Genomic DNA, 22,977 nt, shown 5'->3' on the forward strand with positions numbered 1-22,977 from the left:
CTGTTCACTGAGTGACCTTGCATTCCAAGATTCAACTCCTTCTGAATCATTTGTGCCAGCCTACCTGGAGACGAAGAATGTCAAACTCAAATTTGGAGTTTGGCTTCATCCACTCAGCCTCATCAACTCCCATGAAGGCTTTGCCCTATAACCACATTCCAAACCAGTCCTCTTCCCTACATGTGTGCAAAGGATGAATTGAAATGAGATAATCTGGCACAGTAAGAGCAGAATAAACACTGAAAGGATTCACTGAAGCACAGCCTTAGGTATTGTGGCCCATTCTTGCTTGTCTGGGAAACAGCTGTAGCCTACAAGGCAGCCTGACATGCAGTTCTGGGGGTTTAAGTGGATGTTTTAGACTAAAGGATTCAGGCTGAAAAGCAGAATCGTGTGGAGGAGACAGGGTATTTGGAAAGCTGCTGGAATGTACTCATCAAATGACAAACTTTACATGAACTCAATGTGGAAAACACTGTGAGCCCAAGATTATCCATTAATTTACAGCATGATGTTAATTTCTTTTAATCGTGTAATTTATGGAAACGAATACATATATGTTCATTCACATACATATCTGAGAGGTGGGCTCTGTAAAGACAGAATTCAATTCAGAAAATTTGAATAATAATAATGAGGAAGGAAGGTGATAAGGGAACCAAGAAATGAAAGAGATTATGCCCATGTCTATATCCTCAGATATGGGGTTATGCCCAAGCCTTTATCCAGGGAATGTGCTGGAGTCAATTTGTACCAGTGAGCTGATTGTCAAATTTTCAGTGTGAGCCCTGAGCATTTATACCTTGGAAATCAGCAAACACAAAATAAGATTTAATTTGTTATATTATTGATTGTTTAGATGTAAGAAAGTGACAGAGAAAAGATTAATAATGCATATTAAACAGTATGGCATGCTTTTCAGAGAGCTGATCAGTTAACATTTACCAGCACGCTCCTACATATCTCCCATAAAGATAGCAAAAAGATGGAGTGAACATGTTCTGTGATTGGCTGAAAGAATTCAATAAATCTACATGCATTTACTGAATACCTACTATATGCCAGGCTCAAAGAAAGGTAAAAGATACACATTCTAATTAACTGTTAATGATTAGCTTGTAAAAGACAAGATTTAGATGGAATCTATAACACTTCAAGTATTTGAAGTTTTGATATGTAAGAGAATGATTTGATTTGTTTTGTTGGATCTGGAACTTTAATTAGTTAGAATGAAGTTACCGGAAGACAGATTCTGACTCAGTTTAAGGAATACATTTCCTCACAATTGGAGCTGTCCATTTCAATGCCCCAGAAAAGTGCCTCTTAGATGGAAGGTTCTATCCTGGGCATTGAGCATGCAAAGATAAAAAATCCCTGTACTCAAGGAACTTATGTTCTACTCTGAAGATACACCATTTAAGCAGATAGATAGATATGGAAGAGGGGCAAGGAGAAGGAAATGGCACATTAACACTAGAGGGATTAAAAGGCTACATAGTGATACTTGAGCATTCACCTTGAAGGAAAGTAAGGATTCTAAGAGATGGAGAAGGAGAGCATGATTTTGAACTTAAAGATAGAAAAACAATGTGCTTATTTAACTTATTTTTAAAGTTATAAATTTAAGTAATTTTCTGACTAGAGTATATCATGGTTTTGTTGATGTGACATTATGTTACGTAAAAGCAATTTTTTTTTTTGTATTCAAATATATCATCTATTATAATTATCCAGACAAAAGGACCAGGGGAACTTCTAGGTGCTGCTAATATATCAAGAAAATTCCCTGGTAACAGGGAGAATTCTTATGGACCCTAAATTCTCATGGGTATGGTTTTTTGACCAATATCTGATAATCTCAGAGTCAGCAAAGAGCTGCAAGTGGAAGTGCATTTTGAATGAAGAGAGGAGATAGTTATTGCTTATGTGTAACATTTATTTCCATAGGAATTCTGCATCTCAATTCCTTTCATATTTGAAGTTTTTAATTTCTGAAGTTGTTTATTATTGGAGTCATCTGGGGTGTGTTGGGAAACATCCTAGACAGGGATTGGGACAGACTTAGGTTGACTAGGCAACTCACTAGTTATATGACTTAGAGCATGTCCCAATGTCCCAATGCATTGCCTACAGGTTCCTTACATACAAAATGAGTCATTTATGTTAGATGTAGCTATCCTAAGACTGCATCCAGTTGAAAGGTTCTTATCTTCCATTATCCAGTTCGGCAACCAGGATCTGAAATTCACTTTCTAGCAGACTTTGCCTTAATGCATTTAAATGAGAGATAACTATGGTGTAGCCTTTTGCCCTCTTAGAATGTAACTGTGTTTAGAAACAAACCATTTCATTCAATTCGGTAAACATTTATTAAGCACCTACTAGTGCCAGGCACTTTGCTAAGCACTAGGGATACAAAAAGAAGCAAAAGACAGTCCCTGCTCTGAAGGAGCTTACTATCTAGTGGGAGAGAAAACAAAAACATAACAAGCTATGTACAGGATAATTAATAAATAATTTAAAGAAAGAAAGGACTGGAATTAAGAGGGGTTAGGGAAGGCTTCCTGTAGAAGATGAGATTTTAGTTAGGACTTAAAGGAAGCCATGGAGGTCAGTAGTAGGAGCAGAGAGGGAAGAGCAATCGGGACAGCCAGAGAAAATGCCTGGAGCCAAGAGATGGAGGGTCTTGTTGTTGGAACAGCTGGGAGGCCAGTGTCACTGGATCGAGAAATACATGTTGGGGGGAGTAAGGTATAAAAAGTGACTTTACCATTTTAAGGAAACATTTCAGGACAGTTTTATTTTTTTTTGGGTTAGAAATAGTCCCCTCTATTCCCTCTGCAGTAGAAAGAACCCTGGATTTGGTGTCAGAAAAACCTGTTTAGCTCTGCTTCTTGCTGACTGTGGGACTGTGAGACCAAGTCTCTTCACCTCTCCCATCTCACCCTGATGGGATTAGATGAGATTTGTATTTTAACAATATGCTCAAGACCTGAGTTGAAATCTAGGCTCAGACACTTATTAACTAAGTGACCCTGGGCAAGTCACTTAACCCTATTTGCCCCCATTTCCTCATCTGTAAAGTGAGCTGGAGGAGGAAGTGGCAAACCATTCCAGTATCTCTACCAAGAGAACCCCAAATGGAGTCACAAAGAGTCAGACATGACTGAAACAACTGAATAACAGAAAGAACAGCTGCACTCTCCGTTATCTGGAAGCTTAAAATCAAATTTACTTGGAATAGAGAATATGATTCAATGGTCTGTATGCCTGGCTTGTGCTTCTTAAATGACTTATTTTTTAAGGTGCCTCTCAAGTGCTGCCTCTTACAAGAAGTCTTTCCTGATTCATTTTGTCCTTCCTCCTCTCTTTGTCCCTACACTGTATCTTTTATTTACTAATCTGGCTTTTATTATTTTGCGCCCCCAAGTAGAATGTTTACCTGCTTGTATAGTGGAGAGAGCAGTAACAGCTCCAGAGCCTTAGGACTCAGGCTCAGTTTTTACCTTGCTGACTATAAGAGCTTGTCAAGCAAATGACTTCTCCCTGGGTTTTAGTTTCCTTATGTGTAAAATGAGGGGGTTGGATTCGATGGTTTCTAGGATCCCTTTCAGCTCTAGTTCTAAGATTATTGAGGTCAAAAGCTATTTCTCTCTCTCTCTCTCTCTCTCTCTCTCTCTCTCTCTCTCTCTCTCTCTCTCTGTCTTTGTATCTACAGCTTCTTACAAATAAGTGTTTAATAAATGCGCTTGAAATGAATGATCTTTTTAGAAAATCCTGTAGGCCTTGGTAACCTAGAGTGGTTAGTGCCTTTTTTTCCCCAAGAAATATTTTTTAATAGGTGTCAAAAAGCTCCTTACTATTGCCTGGTTTTACAAAATTCATATGAACCTTAAGCAATTAGCATTGACTTTGAAATTTATACATAAAATTGCTATCAAATGTATATGCACTGTGGGAAAAGTATCATCATACAAATCTGAATTTTCTTTTGCAGTGATCCATACGTAAAACTTTCCCTGTATGTAGCGGATGAGAACAGAGAGCTTGCTTTGGTGCAGACAAAAACCATTAAAAAGGTAAGTAATCGATTGTTAATTGAAAGTTGTGTTACCAGTTTCTTTGAAATTAATGTCTTTTCTAAAGATTATACCTTGAGCTATAAAATACCGTAATTGCCTAGGTTTTTACCTTTGTTCACCCAGTTGTTAGCCTTCCTCCTCTCCTCTTTTTTTATATCATCTGTATTTGTTTGAGATTCTAAATAGCCAGTACTTAGTACAGTGCCTGGCACATATGAAGTGTATAATAAAGGCTTACTGACTGATTGGCTAAAAAGACCTAGTTCAACTCTCTTATAGCTGAGGATTTGAGGTCCAAGGATTGTCTTTCTTTTGTATTTGCACTCTCAGTATCTAGCATAGAAGTATTTAATAAGAGTTTCTCTATTGATTAAAAAGGCTTTGGGCAATGGGGGTGGAGGAATAGGAGGGAAGAGACAGGGCAATGTAGCAGCCTTAATTTAGAACCTGGAATTTCATGTAGGGAATTTCCAGCATAGATATTCCCTTCATTGATATAGATCAATAATTTATGTTCTTAGAGAGCTACCTGGGACCTGAGAAGATAAATGACTTATTCATGGTCACATAGCCCTTGAAACTCAGGGTTAACACTTGAGTCTAGATTTTCCCAACCCCAAGGCTGGCCCAAAACACACTATGCCACGTTGCATCTAAATCCTATATAGACTAGAGGAAATTTCAGTGTTAGTCATTTTTTAAGGGGAAAAAAAGGTTTCCTCTCATTTTTTAACAGAGGTAATAAAAACTTTGTCCTTAAATTAGGACATGACTGTTTTAAACAAAATTAGGCAGGTGCCTTTATTTGTGTTTGTCCTTATTCTATAGCTTAAATTGCAAATATTTTAAGGTTAGATATATAATTAAAAATAGTTTTTAAGTAAACTGAGCACCATCTGGATTTGAGAGGTACAAGAAGAAACAATTGTCAAAGAGAATTAAATGCTTGTTTAGCTTAGTGAATGCTAAATAAAATAAAGGAGTAATTGGGGAAAAAAATTAACTTGAACCTCTGATTCTACCTGGCTATTTGCATGTTTTCCATTTATAGCACAGGAAACTTTAGCAGTGTGCCTATGTTTTCTATGAAAATAACATTATTATTTTCACTTGGATATGATTTTGAATGTGATTATTATTTTTCCACTCTTAGCATTTTTTGGTTCTGTTTTTGTGTGACGTACACTTGACCCAATCAAGTGATTTGGGGTTTGCCTGACTGCTGAATATCCTTATCCTTGCTACTGTAGTGCTGGCTTTCTGCTGCATGGGAAACATGAAATACGTCTCTGAGCTCATCATGGAGGTCATTTTGCGAAAGGAAAAATGATTATTGTGTAGCCTCTACTGTTTCATGGTGCCTGGCATTAAAAATCTGTTTTCAAAATAGTAGAATGTGTTTTGATTAGTTGGGAGCCTCCCGTGGAGGACGCTGGTGGCCGGCCATTGTTTCCTGCATTATTAGCTGTCATTTGCTCAGCCATCAGTGTGGCAGGAAGGAAGCTGGCTAGGAGTGAGTGCAGGGCTCTCCTAGCCCACTTTCTCTCAAGAGAGACAGAACAAAACAAACAAAAGCGACAATAGCTTTTTAGTATTGAGAAGTGTTTTCTGCTGTGGGGATTTAAAAAAAATTTTTCCTTCTCCCTGCCCCTGCACCCCTGCGTCTGCAGTGGTGGCTGTCTCCCTTTCTTTGCCTCCTGGGGTAGTCGACTGCCAACATCCTGGTTAGTATTTCTGTCCTGTTCTCAGTGTTGATGAATCACTCTCATCTTCATTCTCTTCATCTCTCTGTTATTTCTCCATGCTGTGTATTTTACTATACATTTTTATTGTTCTCTAGTTTTCCGTTTACCTTTGTGCTTCAGGAATTGATAGAATGCATGTCTCAAGGGTTGCATCCTTATGCAGGAAATGGGAGTCCTGGGCCTAGGTGACTGACATCACATCAAATCTTTTTTTTCCTCTCTCTCCCCCTCCCTCCCTTCCTTTCCTTTTGTCCCTCTTCCTCCCTCCCTTTCTCCCTATTTTTCTTCCCTTTCCCTCCCTGCCTCTGTCTTTGCCCTTCCATTCTCTTCCTGCCTCTCCTTTATGTCTCTTGCTTTCTTTCTCCATGTATCTTTCTCATTCTTAATGTAACTTTGTTGGGGTTTTTTAATCTTTAGTTGTAGAGTTTGTGGGGAAAAGGCAATCTTGACATTTTAATGTCAGCACAGTGTGCCATTTGTACAACAGAGTCTTTCGTTTCCATATATTACAGTGCAGAATAAGGACTTCTTGCCTATTTCTTTTTCCATGAAACCTTACCTTAAAGAAATAGGTTGATAAAGGTAGAGATTATCCTGCATGAGTCTAGCTAGTATACATCAGAAGCTGAATGAGGAGTTGTACAAACATTTTTATATCTATTTTCTTTTCAAATGCATATGTTTATGCATGTATGTGTGTATATGTATAAAGTCTCATTTCTATATGAGACTAAAAGTCAGACTGGCAAACTTCACTAGAAATATGATCTTGGTTCATTTTGGGGAATGCTATACGTCTGGTTATGTACATTGTGCTGAGCAGGCAAATGATTTTTGTTTGCTTTGTTTCATAATTAATATATGTGTGTTATATATGTATTTGTGAAAAAAGCCCACTGTATTATAATTAAAATTTTTTTTCCTTTGGTTTGTACCTTATATGATTTTTTTTCTGAATTCATTAATACAAATGATCCCCTTTGTGAAAGATTCCCTCCAAATTTAGCTATTTTTAATTTTTAATTAGCAAATGCTAAATTTAAAACAAATCCAATCTTCCTACCCTTTCCCCTAAGCATTTTATTGTTTCATAGAGGATAGACAGTTAAATCCATCCTCATCTTTGTGTCTTATTATTATTTATGTTTTAATAAATGATATGGTTTTCTTCTGTTCACCACAATGTCTCCATATAGATCCCTGATGATCTCTGTTCTAGTGATAGATTTCTATTAATAGTTTAGAATCTATTTTTAGATCCTCTGCCTCATAAATGCACTCCCACACATAGTTTTCTCTGTGGAAGAAGTTCAATCAATTGGCTACATTGTTGGGCTGTTTTGTTTTGTGTGGGTCTTTTTGGCTATTTTTTGCATTTCTTAGGTGGTGTATTTTCTTTATAAGCACAAGGATATAATGTAAATCTTATGACTTCAATTGTATTAGAAACCTTTAACAGTTTTAAAGATTATAAAACATGTTTAAAAATAAATAATTTCTCTTACAGACACTGAATCCAAAATGGAATGAAGAATTTTATTTTAGAGTAAGTTTTTTTAACTTGTTTACACCAATTTGTTCCTAACAATAACTAGTTAAACACATTTTCTTTTGATTTATTTTGGGGAGAGAAGGCGTACTACTGCTTAGTTTCAATTTTGTTGGATGGTGAACATTTAAGGCTATATAGTATCCCAATTTCTCTAAACCAGGAGCTAATAAGGAAAATTCAAGAGGCCAGGAGTGCTAAAAGCAAAATATGGTATAGCTTCATTTTAGAGTAAAGATTATGTGAATGGAAGAAAATATCAAAACTAAAAATCTAAAAACTATGAAGAAATGGAACTGCTTGTTCAGTCTTAATTTGTTAATGCAGGGGTCACTGCAGTAGTACACTTTCCTCAGAGGGTTCCGTAAATGGGGCCCTCTTTGTACACGGGTGTATGTTTATGTATAATCATCTATCATAATTTTGACTGCCAAGTGGCAATTAATATCTAACATTTACTTTCTGACATTTTGGTTTCCTTTGAACAATATATTTAAAAGGTTAAAAACACTAACAACAGCAAAGTATGAGAAGAACTCTGATATTATTTACTTCTTTGATTCATTTCAATATTAGTTAATGTATATGGGGGAAAATCAAACATTTTAATAACATACTTGGACATTGTGGACATTGTTTTTTAAATTCATTTTTAGTAGGGATATGATAAAGAGGTTTAGAGATGGGCAACAGTGTTTAAAAGTTCAGAATTAAAATTTTCAACTAGGAAAAGCTTTGAAGTTCAATTCTGGATTTCTTTTTAGGAGAAAGTTATTTTGTCTATTAATATCACCAAATTAGGTAAAATGTCAGTAGTTCTTAATCTTTTATAGCAGCCCTCTGGGGAGAAGCCTGAGCTATGAATTAACTAACAGAATCCTCTAATGTAATTACCCAGTTTTTATTGTTAGTTATTGCTTTAATATTTTGGAAATATTAATTGATTCAACTGCTGGAATAATTGAATGGCGTTATGATTCCCAGAATAGCACAAAATCTCTAAAAATTATTTTGTAACAGAATGGCTTATTATTGCCATTTCCATCTAGTCTTAATAGTTTGTTATATGTTATGCTCCCCAAATTTTTTGACTGCTTCTCTAATACATTCAGATCTGAAGTCTGGCATTGTGAACTGAATGTCAGTGAGCTTCCCTCTATGCCTTCTAATAGAGAAAGTTTTTAATAGTTAAAAGCTGAAAAATCAATGAACAAAAACAAAACCATGTGCTTGTGTTATGAAACTCCCTGGTGCGATATTGAATTCTTTTAAACTCCAAATATTTTAAGGCTCTTTTCAGTTTAATGCATTGGTCACATTTAGCAAACATTTGGATACACACTCTTTATTCAACAAACGTTGGCCAGCCCACATTTAATTCTATATTTTCTTCTTCTTAAACTTTTAGAAGTCCTTTCCCTTGACACTAAGCTGGGCTAAAGAACAAAACCAGAGGAAGAAATCACCTACACTTAATGTTTTCCCAAGATTTTTAGTGTCCTCTCCTGTACTTATTATCTTGGAATGTCATAGATTTCAAGCTATCAAAAATTCAACCAACTCTTGACTATTTTCTGACTCCATCCTGATAAAATTGTCTTGCTACTTTTGTTCGGTTTTCATTTAACCTCGGCTTCATTAATTTAATCTGCAAACAGAAATTATGTGTGTGGGGTTTTTTTTTAATTGCTACACAGGGGCTTGTACATGTTTATTCCATTTTAAAAATGGTAATTGAAATCTGAGAGATTCATTCAAATCTCTTACTTGTTAGAAGATGTACTACAGCCTCTAAATTATAGAAAAGAAATCAAAATTTTCCTCTGCATGGGTAGAAAAAAAAAGATAATTTCTGTCTCACTCTCTCCAATATCTTAGAATTTTAGAACCAGATAAAAACTTTGAGATGTCTATGTTTAACCATCTCTTTATTTTACAGTCTAGGAAAATAAGATCTTGGATGGTTAAATGACTTGGTCACATGCACTCAGCAAGTTTGTGTCAGATTTGGGGGCCAGAAGTATGCCCTTATAATTTATAATACACTAGTTGTTCCTGGGCCATTTGGGAAGTAGATAAAGAGCATGGAGGAAATATAAAGAATTCCGTAACGTTATTATGTAGCAGTAATTCTGGATGCCTTTGTGTGTCTAGCATTTTAGGAGTTTATAAAACATAAACTGAATCTTTGAGGGATTCTAATCCAAGCCCCTCATTTTACAAAATGAAGAAGTTGAGACCCAAGAGGACTAAGTGATTTATCCAAGGATCCGTGGACAGCAAATATTCAAACTGTTATTTGTACTTATGTTCCCTGACTCTATATCATTTTTAATCTTTTGGTCCAAAGTGCTGTGTCTCATGTGTTCTCTTTTTTAAAAATCTGGATTACTTCAAACATTTAAGAAAGTATCCCATGCTGTGTGCCATTTAAAGTATTTAGTAAGTATTTAATAAATGCTTGTGGATTGATTAGGAATGAAAGAATGATGAAGAACATGAGGAAGAAAGAGTGATGCAGCTTGAGGTCAGAGGTAAAGAAAACCCATTAAACAATCTAGGTGGCACAGTGCGTTGAACACTGAGTCTGGACTTGGCAAGACCTGAGTTCCAATGCAGCTTCAGACATTCACTAGCTTTGTGACCCCTAACCTCAATCTGCTTCAGGTCGCAAGGATCAGATGAATTATCTGTAAAGTGTTTAACACAGTGCCTGGCATATTGTATGGGTTTAATAAATGCTTTTCCCCTTCCCTTCCCTTCCCCGTTGGCTCTAGCTCTGGCCCTGGCCTAGATAATACACAGGTATGGGAACCTCTCTCATATCTTTGTAGAGCGCATATCTCTGACCTGCCTAGGAGAAAACTCCCTTAGGCCTCAAGTGTCTGTGGAAAGATGGGACTATAGTCCCAGGAAATTCCCTTTATAATGGATAAAAATTAAATTCTGAAGCACTTAAAATTATTTCTCAGAAAAAGATACATAGTCATTTTTTTCTTCTCATTTGCTTCAGTGTTGTAGCTAAAAGTCCATAACAGCCAGAAAGTTAAAAATTTGCTCTAGGTGCCTGCCACTGTAGACATTGCCGATATTAGATAAGTATTATTAGATGTATCCCCAGTTTAACATTCTTTTTGCTTGTTTTGTTTTATCTTTTGGGTATTTTTGTTGTTGTTGTTTTGAATTCTTTTTATTTTTGAGTCACTGAAGTTGACATTTGTATTTCTTGTAGGTAAATCCATCCAATCATAGACTCCTGTTTGAAGTATTTGATGAAAATAGATTGGTAAGTTTTGACCTTCAACTCTCCACCATCCCTCTCCCCAAACAATGGTCTTAATATGAAAATTGCATCTTTTTTTGTGGTATACCAAAGCAAATTTGAATAGCATCTGTATATGTATATGCATTTAGAATTTTTTTTTTTTTTTGGTTCTGGACTTCTGATTTTTATCAGTATAGGAAGTTGCCTGACGTGGAAACTTCATCTACCAATGCAGGTGGTCAATTCATCTGTAATTTATAATCTTAAATAATTGTTTGGCTCACTGGAAGATTGAATGGCTTGCCTGTGGATCATGCAGATAGTATTTGCAGAGAAAAGACTTGGATCTAGTTCACTCTGAATTTCAATGTATGCAACTTTCAATGTCTTTTGTTTAGCCATCTATACTTATATTAACATGTGTATGGCATGTGTCAGAGCAGTTTATATAGTAATATCCAGATATTTTAAAAATTTTAAATATTTCTCATCTATATTTTTGCTTATTATGTGGTAGTGGTGCAGGAGAAGATTAATGATATTTGTGTATATGTGTGTTTTTTCTCCCAATAAGTAAAAATAAAACCCATTAATGTTACCATACTCTTTATATGCTGACATTTGATATACAGAATGGTGATATAATTGGTTAAGAATTACTCATTTTATGTAAACTAACTTTGTGAACTTCCAAAGTATATTTGTCCACATGGCTTTTCTTTGTGCAAAGTAGTTCAAGACGTATGTAACAACTTGAAAATAGGGATGGATTGTCCTATGAGAGAAAAATATTTTTTTCATGACTTTTTAAAAAAAGTGGTTTCTTGTTGTTATTCAGTGTTTTTTTTTAGTCCTACCCAACTCTTCCTGACCCCATTTGGGGTTTTCTTGGCAGAGATACTGGAGTGTTTTGCCATTTCCTTTTCCACCTCATTTTACAAACTAAAACAAACAGGGTTAAGTGACTTGCCCAGGGTTGCACAGCTAATAAGCATCTGAGGCCAGATTTGAACTCAGGAAGATGAGGCTCCTGGCATGATACTCTCCACTGCATCACCTACCTACTCCCCAGAAATGGGTAGTTGTCTCCTTTGAAGTACAGAAGGAAAACTTTTATCTGGAATGCTTCATAAAAATAGCCTACAGATAACAATTAGGAAAAAAAATGCAAAAAGGGTGCCAGCTTTGCAATTTGTGATTTTGTTTCTTCATTTTGCTTAAATAGAGAAAATACATTATAGAGCTAAGTAGACCCTTTATTAAAGGGAAAAAAAGACCATTATTACAAGTATATCATCTATGGCAACCCCACAATCATATACCAGAAAAATCAGTTTACCAGAGTTCAAATCTAGACATAAATACTTAACAGCTGTGTCATCTTGGGCAAATTACCTACTCAGGGGTGGGAACCTGTGGCTTCGAGGCCACATGTGGCCTTCTAGGTCCTTGAATGCAGCCTTTTGACTGAGTCCAAGTTTTACAAAACAAATCCTTTTGTTAAGGCAATTTCTTTTGTGAAGTTTGGCTTCAGTCAATGGGCTGCACTTGAGAACCTAGAGGGACACATGTGACCTCGATGTCCCAGGTTCTCCACCCCTGGTATCCTAACCTCTCTCTGTTTCAGCTTCCCTATCTGTAAACTGGGATAATATCCTAGACATATCATAAGGATAAAATGAGATAATATTTGTAAAACATTTGGTAAACCTTAAAGCCATATAAAATGCTGCTGCCGCCATTGCATCTGCTACTGCTGCTGCTGCTAGTACTGCTAATATACTACTACTATTACTACTACTACTACTACTACTACTGCTGCTGTTCTGATTACTCCCCCTCCTCTTCTTACTACCACTACTACTATCCTGTTTCCCCTCCTCCTTCACTCATTGTTCTCGAAATGTAGATTCCAATTGTTTGATACTTTCTTATATTTTTCAAACCAGAATATACCTTTATAGATCGATCCAGATACAAGTAACCTTCTACCCACCCTGTTTCACAGATGAAGAAATAGACTTGTTGACCACTGATTGGGTGAAGGGATTTGTCCCAGGTCACACTGCTTTTTAGTCAAAGACAGAGGCAGTACTTAAGTCCAAGCCTCCTAGTTCTTGGGTAGTATTTCTTGACCATGCTGTTTTATTGAATTTAAATTGGTTTGCACCTTCACTGGCATTACGGCAATCAAATAATGTTGACTCTGTCTTCTTAAGTGCTTGATGTTATTTCAGAAACCATCTAAGTCAAGTTAGACTTCCTCGTGTCTCTCAGGAGGTTTTACATTAAAATATATATGGGTCCAGTGTTGGTGAATGTATAGTTTTGCCCCCCAAAAATTATGAACTAGGAAATCCATAAAAAACATTATATGTGGCCATAGAGTATATAAATAAAGCTAACATTTTTATTGTCAACGATCTAAATTCTGTTATATACGTATGCTTATCCTCAGAAATGGATGGGGGTTTATTTTGGGATGGGAGGGTTGCTGTTTTCTATGCTCTATTTGCATACAGGCAGGAAAAGTTAGATGGACGAGACTGTATTAAATAATGCCTCAAGATAAGACAGCCAACTAGATCTTGGTAATTAGATGGAACGTAATACCCAGAAAGGGAATAAAGGATTTTTTTTTGGTTGTAATTAATTATGCATTTAACATACTGTTTCTAGTCCAGAAGAATTCACTGTGAAAAGGATTTCCCTTATTTCTTTATTTAACTATGGTACCTTTAAGATTTTCTTGTGTTCTGTCTTTTGCCCCTCTAGCATTCCTTGATAGAAGGGTCTAAAACGCGTAAGACATGCTTGCCAGTGCTGTAGAAAGAATGCTTTTTCTGAAAATTATGTTTAATAATACTAACACCTGGGTTTGCACCAAGCTGTCTGCAGCACTGTTACTGTGTGACGAATAGCTGTGTTCTTTCTTGTTGGCGCAGAGGCCTGTTAAAGACAATATGGGATTGTGCTGGTGCTTGGCAGTTTTAGTGTTGAACAAGCCAGATTCCATTTCTTTCATAATTGGTCATCTTGGCATTTGAAAACATGCTGCTAGAAAACAGATTTGGATGTCTAAACATGGGGTTGAACTCCCCCCCACCCCTCTACCCTTTAACCATGATTCCAGATCTGTTGTCAAAACTATACTTTGGGATTTTAATAGAAACTTGTCTAGGTCTTTTTATTTGGATTGTATTCCCTTTCCTATCCCAGGTCAACCTATAGGGTTAAATAATTGCTATTTCTGGTCTGTGAGAAAGAATTAGTAGGAAAGACAATCCTAAATGATTCTCTTTAAAAGTGTTGTTTGGAGTTAACCAAACTAATGACTTTCTATGAATTTTAAAACCCTTCTATTTTGTGAAACATTTTGGCTCTTAACAAGCATAAGAATTTCCCATATGGGCATCTAAATTGCACTCATTTGGGGCAACATTGCCTCTATATGGTGTCTGGATGAAATTAATATGAATCTGCATATATACCAACTTTTTTTGGTTTTCTCCAATCTTTCCTACCTGGCACGTATGAGAGGCAATATTTTGTCAAGCTGCGGTTTTTATTGCTCTTTTTACTTTCCTTGGGTGAGAATTCTTCTTTGTAACCTTTTTTTCTTTTTGGTAGCTGTTAGAGAGAAAGTTGCAGTGCAGTGGCAAGATTCATAGTATTAACTACAGCAGCATTTTAAATTGTCTCCCACCCCATCCCCCACATAGATATTTTCTTACTTGCAGATCATAGTCTAATTATTCAGCATTAAAGGGAGCTACTTCTGGGGAGTGTGTAATTATATTTATAGTATGTTTTTATTAGTTTGCATTCCGCCATGGCAGTCTGATGATGTCATAAATAACCCAGCAAAACAAACAAACAAAATCTGCTGCTTGTGAAAAGCTGAGACCTATTTCTCCTTTCTCAGTTGGTCTTTCTGAGGAGGTGGTGGGGATGTGGGAAAATGTGGGATTGCTTTTTAATGGAAGGCACTTTGTATTCATTTGGGAGAGTGTGCCGTGTGTGTGTGTGTGTGTGTGTGTGTGTGTGTGTGTGTGTGTGTGTGTTTGTGTATGTGTGAGCGTGCACGCGCGTGTTGCTTAGTTCAGAAGTACCCTGTGAATATGATGTGATTTAGATTAATAGTAGCTCTGAGAGTGTTTGCTGCCCTTAGTCAGCTGTGAGAGCTCGCCCGCTGGGGCAATGCCTTTCTGATGGAAAAAGAGCAGCTGGGAAGGTGCTGTTTCAGGCTCTTACTGTTTAAAAGAGAGGGAGAGGGAGAGGGAGGAAAAAAAAAAAACAACCCAAGTCCAGAAGCTGGCATTGGAGAGGGAGAACAAGGTCATGTGGCTCTAACCATCCTACCCTCTGTCCCAGTGTGCAGAAGCTCCGATTCCTCTTATCCAATCATGCCTGGAATGCAGCTTGCCACTTGGGTTATTTCTGCTATCTGTCGCTATCGTTGGTGCAGTGCTAACAGTTTGGCAGATGGGACAATTTTTCTTGGAGTTTATGTCTTTGATTTTTAACTTCTGGCAGTGCCTGAATTGTTGTTGTTGTTGTCTCCCTCTCCCTTCCTGCCCTCCTGTTAAACCATGGCCCATCGGCTGCGGTTTCATTTTGGCTCTGGTCGAAGCAACACAGCCCCTGAATCAGAGATCCTAGATCGAGAGAGAGAAGACGACTTTTTTATGGCATTCCACACTTTGCCAAGGAGAAACAGTCCTCACCCATTCTCTCAAAATGGAGCAGAGTATGGTGGCGGTAGCCTACAAGAAGTGGGATCCCTCAAACGAAGCACATCCATGTTTATCCCTCAGCTGCTGAATAACATTGATGCCCGTCCAACAAGGAGCTCATCTGTGCAAATCTCCCTGCAGCGCAAAGCTGTGAACGGACATACTGATGAGTGCGGGGCACCAGAGTCTCTTGATGAGGACCTTCCCTATAAATTTTCAGATCTTAGAGAGAATTTTACTGCACCAGTAAGTAGACCTTCTTCATCCCAAAGCAGCTCCCAAGAAACTTCAGAAAGAGAATCCCCCAGTAATTCTCCACCAAGGTTGCTCGAGGATTTAGGACAACAGGTCAATGGATCTAATAATACTTGCAGTCACAGAGTGTTTTGTACCATTCCTTCAGATAACCAAGGTGATGCTGTCTCCTCAGCTGCTCAGGCTGTAGAAGGCAATGAAAATGCTTCAGGCTCAAACATAACTGGAGTAAGAATTCAGCATCGTGCTTCAAGTGCAGATATGCGTCAGGTTAGACTCTTGCCCTTTGGATCAGAAGTTCAGAACAACCCTTCCGCTCCTGAGCCCAGGCGTTGGTCTTTGCAACATGTGCCAGATGTATCTGCTAGTTCTGGGAAAAGATGTTTTGTTTTCCAATTGCAGCAGCCCCAAACAAGCACTCCAAACCCTGGTGGTGATTACAATTTTGGATTTACTGGAACAAAGGGGGACAGGTTGGTCAGGTATCCAAGAATAAGACTAGAGAGGAGTACCTCCTATCCAGTCCAACCTCGACCTGAACGAGTCAGCCCAATGGAGGACAGAGTGAATTCAGAGCCTCCTAACAATGGCAGGAATTGTCCCGAAATACACAGGAGTAACTCAGTAGAAAGGATCTCACAGAATAAGGGCTGCACTTTTAAGATCAGGCAAGATCAGAATTCCCGACAACAACACTTTAGAATTCTTGTCACTCGTGGTCATGAAGAACCTCACCAGACTCTTGAAGAGAGTAGTTCAGACACACCTGCTTCTACTGCAGCAAACACTCTGGTAAGTCAGCCATCGAATGTGTCATGTTCCTATTTGAACATTAGACAAAAATAATGAGTTTAAACTGGAAATACTTTTTTTTTTTTGGCATTACCACTAAAAGAAGCTTTCTTCTACAGCATTTGAAGTTTTCCTATTCAAAGAGCCAGGTTACTCATAGTTTCTAACCTCAAGTCATGTCACTCTTACGCTCTTAATATGTATCTGTGAGTCCAGTATTTGATTGGAATCATAATGTTATAATAAGACTGACTGATGTTTTGCAAGAAAATACTTACCAGTTAAAAAGTTTTGTTTCTTATAATTCTTCAAAGGCCCTTAGCTGACTTTATGTTTGAAGCAAATAGGTCCATGTTCTCATTTTGGTGAAATATAATAGTTTTCCTTTTTCAATGTTTGAAAAGTAATTCCATCCCCCTTCCCCACCCCCCCCCCCAAAAAAAAACACCAAACTAAAAATTAAACCTAGCCAAAGGTCACATGCTAATGTTGGAAAATCCATAAGGAACCTATTTGCAGCTTCATCCTGTGATGGGCCTTTTTATCAAAACTAATCTATGCTTTAAAGTTTTAGGAAATAGGAAAATAACGGCATAGTTTCTCTTAACTATTTAAAATGTTTACATCAATACGTGTCCCAAAGTTCTTTTCTGCTGTGTTAGGAGTTAGTCTAGTTCTGATACTTCTGTTTGTTTGCTTTGGTTAATTAAGAAGTATAGCCCATATGAACAGTAATGGGGTACATGTGGTATGTTACTTATTTTTGAAGCGAAATAACTTTATGGACCAAGCATGGGTAAAACTTTTATGGGGAATCATTATTTCTCAAGTTGCATTACAGTGCAATTTAACACTGCCCACTTGAGACTCCAGGCTCAATGATGCTGTATATAGAATAGTAAGTGCCCTATCTCCAGCTGTGAAAACAGACTCACTCACACAGACTCTGGCCCTTGCTGCTTGTGTGTTCCTGTTCTCCTAGGCTCTCCCTTTCAGTGAAATGTAGCACAGAAAGACAGCTGCTTACTTCACCCAGGCCATATGATGACTCTGCAGCTCTCATGCTTTCTATCTAGCTGAGCAAGTGATATAGAAACTTTAATCAGATTGATTTCTTTTGTTTATAACCACCAGATTTCAGTTTTTTTCTAAAAGAGTTCATTCCCCATGTTTTGCATTATTATTATTATTGTTTTGTCTTTCGGCATCATGTAGCATCGTTACCTTACTAAAAAGCTTATGTTTCTGATGATAAATATATATATATATGTGTATATATGTATATATATATATGTACATATATATGCGTATGTATTTGTGTGTACGTGTGTTGCACTGCTTTGCTCTACTGGTGATACTTCCTTTCTGTTTTATGTGTGAGTTGTGATAATTTGTAACATTAGTATCACAAATAATTATTAGGCTGGTTGATATCCCAGCTCTACTACTAAGCTCACTGTGCCACTTTTTCCAAGGATGCAGCAAATGCTATCTCCTGAATGACTTTATTTGACTCCCCATCTTTGCCCTTTTCTCTCTCAGTCTACCCTACTTCCTTCCTTTTATATATCTTTAACCCCTCTCCAGTACACAGCTGTGTGCTTCAGCATTGCTTTAGCCTAATATTATCCCTCATAAAGTATTAGCATAACTACACAGAAAAGGGCTAGGAGGCTGCTGACATTTTAGAAGTATTTTCCCCAGATATGAATGTGCCAGTGTGAGTTTAAAGCCTTCATTGCCTTCAACAGTCGTCTTCAGTACACTGCTTCACTTGGGTCACTACTATCATAAGTATTTAAAAAAAATCCATAACCTTATTTTGACAACTTGTTTCCTAAAAGTACAGTTTTGATCGTTGCCATATTTCTGGCATCTAATTTGTACCACCAAAATATTAGCTAGTTCTGTAGTTTGACTGTTGGGCACAAAGGCATTTAAGTATTTAAAAAAATTATAAATAGGTTTCTAATTTAAGTGTTTCTGACTAAATTTATTTTAGTATATAATTATCACTTCAAAAATTTTTAATCAAAACATGCAGGAGAATGGAGAGCCAAAAAAAAAGCATTCTCTAGATATCTTGGACAATTAATTCAATGAGCCACTATCGAGGTCCATTGCCATTTTCTTTGACAGAAACATGGGTTATCAAGTGCATAAGAATTGGTTTCTGGAAGGAACAACCCACAGGATTCTAACCCTTTTATTTTTAAATTTCTCTTTACTTTAAAAGCAGGTTCTCCTCTCTGCTTTCTGCTGCATTACATGTGTTTGATGTGAGCCTAGCCTTAGAGTGCAGGCAGCAGCTGCCACAGCCTTATTTATTTTGAGAGGAAGCATGCATATGGGCGTCTACAGACTTACTGCCTTCAAGCGTTTGTGATCTTTGAAATATCTTCTGTTTTACTGAGAAGTTTTTTCAATCCAAGAATGGATTTCATTATGAGGTTTTATGAAATATTAACTAAAAATGAGACTAGTACAGGGCCAAATTTACTCCATGAAGAATGTCTGGAAACTTTTTTCTTAATTTGGAAATGATAAACAGAATTCCATACATACACACACACATGCGCACACACACACACGAATGTGTATAGGCATGTCTGTATGTTTGTGTGTATATATGTGTATATATAAAATATATGTTAATACATATATGTAGATATGGGCATCTATACTCATACACATATATATGTATCTACATATAGACACATATGAAGATATTTGTGTACTTGTGTGCTGCTCCAAGAATCTTGGAGCAAATACAGTACAACCCTCTCATAATGCCAGTTTTCGTCAAGAATTGACATTTGCTTAATAATATAATCCGGTTAAGTCAAGCTTTGATTAATTGTTTGTAATTATGTTTCTGGGGACCCCAAGTTAACCCTATGTGTTTGTGTAGGGAGCTATGACATCATCAACTTACACTAAACTTGATTTTTCAACAGTTGTTCTCCACTCAGTTGTTTCTAATGATTATACTGTCTCATTACCCCTGTAACCTGAGAGGAGATGAAGGTTTTATCAATAGCTATTGGCTTCTTTCACTTAACTCTTGTTAATAGTGTCTTTGGGGATTAGTTTGGTTTATCCAAGGGGAAAGGAAAGTTTGTTTACATTTCACATGACTGAGCTTAGTGTTTTCAAAATTTATTATATTTTACATTGGTTGTACTTTGTCAGGGAATACATAACTTCATATACGTGTGACCACTTATTCTTCCTGTCTTTAAAGAATCCCATATGCAAGAATCTATCCAATATTTACATATCAGGAGCAGCAGCAAATACTTAAGGGCCTACTGTGTATATTGCATAATACTAAGCATTTGCAGAGTTGGATGGAAGCGTGTCATATGATGCTGGTTCTTACCCTCAAAGAGCTCAATACATAAGATTTGAAAGGACCATAAAAACTGACTATTGAATCAAGCCCAGAGTAAGGAGAAGAGCCTTTGCAGCCTTATCTAATGTTTCTTGCCTAATCTGTAAGAGTCAGACTGAGCTACTTACTTTTCCTTGGTTTTTATTACCTTTCTCAATTTCTCATCACATGTTTTTTGCTAATATTGTGTCCCAATTCTCAGCTTCAGTCCCCTTTTACCACAGCATTATCTGTTGGAATTATTCCTATCTTTCAACTTGCAACATCTATAGCACTTCCTACAAATCCTTTCCTAAATCTTCCCTACTTTTCCCCAGCTAGAAGTAAATTTCCCTTCCTAGTGTCTCACATATTATTTTGTACTTCTCTTGTGAGTTTGTATTCTAATTTTTCATATAAATCAAATAACATAGTTCTATTGACTGCTTTCATACGGTGTGCAAACATGTTCTGTTCTTCTAGCTCTTAAACTTTTGCCTATCTTTTTCTTTCTTTTCATTGCCCAACTTCTAGGTGGAATAGTGCTCTCATGTGATTGCAATATACTTCTCTTTTAGCTCTATATGTCTGTAGCAACAATCCAGCTAGCAGCTGCTGTGGGGGTGAAAAACCAACGGCAGCCAGCTCACAGAACGCTGCCAGCCCAAGTTCTTTTGATCTGCTTTACTAAGGAAAGCAACATTAAGGAGTTAATCCAACATACAAATATCATTCACTTACTTCAGGGGAAAAAGCCAGCACCCTGAACTTCAGAGCAAATACAGATGAATTACAAACATCAACAGACAGACCAAATACAATTCATAGTTACCAACATCTATCTGAGTTCAGCCGGGAGCTCGACAAGGACTGACCCAGAGTCACGTAATACTCCTGCTGTGGGTCAGAGCTCCATAAAAAGAAAGCCAGCCTCTGGCTTTATATCTTTTTCAGGGTCAAAGGTGAGTCACACATGCGACTCACCTACGTGACCTAAAATCGTCACAAAAATGTGACTTAAACCCATGTGGTCTAAAAGCCTCTGATGTCACAAACATGTCACTCAAACCCATATTAACTAGGCTTTCCCTTGAGGCAAGGAGGTCATCAAAGACTCCTAATTTAATCAAGGAAATAAAGGCCAAACTCTTCAAGGGTACTTGGTTGAATTAAGCACTGAGAGCCCATTTTGATTGCCAATACAATGTCACAAGTACAATATGTCCAAAGCTGCCACACTCATTATTTCCCTCCAAGCCTCCTCTCATTCTTAACACTTATTTCTGTCAAGGACATTCAGGTTCATAGCCTCAATCATTCTCTCTGTCACTAGCCCTACATGTCCAATCAGTACATTTCTTGTCAATTCTTTCTCCCCCAAATCTCTTAAGTTCAGCTTCCTTTTTCCTAAACACAGTTACCACCCTAGTTCAAGCCCTCAGCATCTCTTGCCTTAACTGTTGCTTTATTGATGTCTAATGGTTTTTTTTAACATCTTCATAATTATCTGCACTATCCCTTCTCTCCCCCTCCCAGAGGATCATTCTTTATAACAAAAAAAATTACCTTTTTTTGGGAGGTAATCAGACTTGCCCAGGATCACACAGCTAATAAGTGTCTGAGGCTGGATTGGAACCTAGATCTTCCTGACTCAAGGGCCAGTGCTCTATCCACTGTGTCACCTAGCTGCCCCAAAAAAGTACTTTTTAAAGACAAAAACAAAGAAATATAAAAGGAAAAATAAGCATAACTGATCTTTACATTGAGAAAGTCAGAAAAGCTGTGCAATGTGTAACACCTGTGGCTCTCCCACCTCCTCAAAGGGGTGGGTGGGGATATCCTCTCATTTCTTTTCATTCAAGTACTGTTTGATCTTTATAATTATATTCACTTTTGGTCTTTTGGTGTGTCCTTCTTTCCATTTGCATTGTCATAGTTACTGTGTATATTGTTTTCTTGTCTGCTTACTTCACTCTGCATCAGTTCATGCAGATCTTTCAATGATTCTCTGTATTCACCACCCATATAATTTCCTACAGCATTCCTGCTTAACTGTTAACAATAGTCTCCTAATTTTAAGTTTCTCCCCTCTCTAATGTACTTCCAAGGAGATGTTTGTAATACTCAGTCTCTCCCCGATCAGAAAGCTTCACTTGCTGCCCTTTGCCTCTAAAACAAGGCAGTGTGTCAAGTATTCATTAAGTGCTTATTCAGGCACAGTTTGATGTTCTGGGGATTCAAATACAAACCAAAATAAAGACTTTTTTTTCTTTTTTTAAAAAAATTAATTTATTTTTAGTTTTCAGCATTCACTTCCATAAGATTTTGAGTTGTAAATTTTCTCCTCCTCCTTCCCCTCCATCCTTCCCAAGATGGTATGTAATCTGATAGAGGCTCTACATATACACTCCTATTAAACATATTTTTACATTAGTTGTGTTGTAAAGAAGAATTAGAATCGATGGCAGGAACCACGAGAAAGAAGAAACAAACAAACAAAAAAAAAGAGAGTAAGTAGTATGCTTTGATCGGCATTCAGACTTCATAATTCCTTCTCTGGATGTGGATAGCATTTTCCATTGTGATCCTTTTGGAGTTGTCTTAGATCCTTGCATTGCTTAGAAGAGCTAAGTCTATCAAAGTTAGACATTGACAATGTTGCTATTACCGTGTGATATGTTCTGACTCTGCTCACTTCACTCAGCATCAGATCATGTAAGTCGAAAGACCCTTTTTTCAAGGGGTTTCTAAGGAAGGATGATACCCAAAAGGGAGCTAGAAAGAAGAAGGTACCTCATACTTTAGAAGTCAGAAATAGAGCCAGGAGGAGAATAAAGGTTGGTTAGCCTAGGTGCCTCTCCAAAATGGGAGCCCTGGAAGGAACTCATCAGTGGGAGAAAAGGGGTCTAGAATAGTGGTGAGATATTCATTCTAAGGTGAGAAGGATACAGGGGTGGGTGGCTGTTCCAGCAGGAGGAGGCTGGAATCAAAGAGCCAAAGAAACGTGAGATGCGCAAACTTAGAGACATCTCCACTCCAAATATCCATGTGAACTATTTATGCCCAATGTGTGGTAGAACCTTCTGAGTTTGTATTTGTCTGCTCAGCCACAGTCAGCCACACTATACCTAGACCCCAACATAGTGATATCATTTTACTCCTCTTTGAGCATGAAGCAAA

General features: G+C 37.3%; 1 protein-coding gene across 5 annotated transcripts in view; it reads left to right on the forward strand.

Annotated features, from left to right (window-relative positions):
- Positions 1–22,977, forward strand: part of NEDD4L (NEDD4 like E3 ubiquitin protein ligase) — a gene marked incomplete in the record, with an annotated part of 461,078 nt that overhangs the window by 251,951 nt on the left and 186,150 nt on the right. For 2 of the 5 annotated variants that reach the window (XM_036757634.1, XM_036757643.1), the window contains 3 exon segments: positions 3,998–4,079; positions 7,335–7,373; positions 10,609–10,662. In XM_036757634.1, the coding sequence (XP_036613529.1) occupies positions 3,998–4,079; positions 7,335–7,373; positions 10,609–10,662 (175 nt within the window). 5 annotated transcript variants of the gene reach the window in all.

The sequence above is a fragment of the Trichosurus vulpecula genome, chromosome 1 (genome assembly GCF_011100635.1).
Source record: "Trichosurus vulpecula isolate mTriVul1 chromosome 1, mTriVul1.pri, whole genome shotgun sequence".
NCBI classification, from domain to species: domain Eukaryota; kingdom Metazoa; phylum Chordata; class Mammalia; order Diprotodontia; family Phalangeridae; genus Trichosurus; species Trichosurus vulpecula.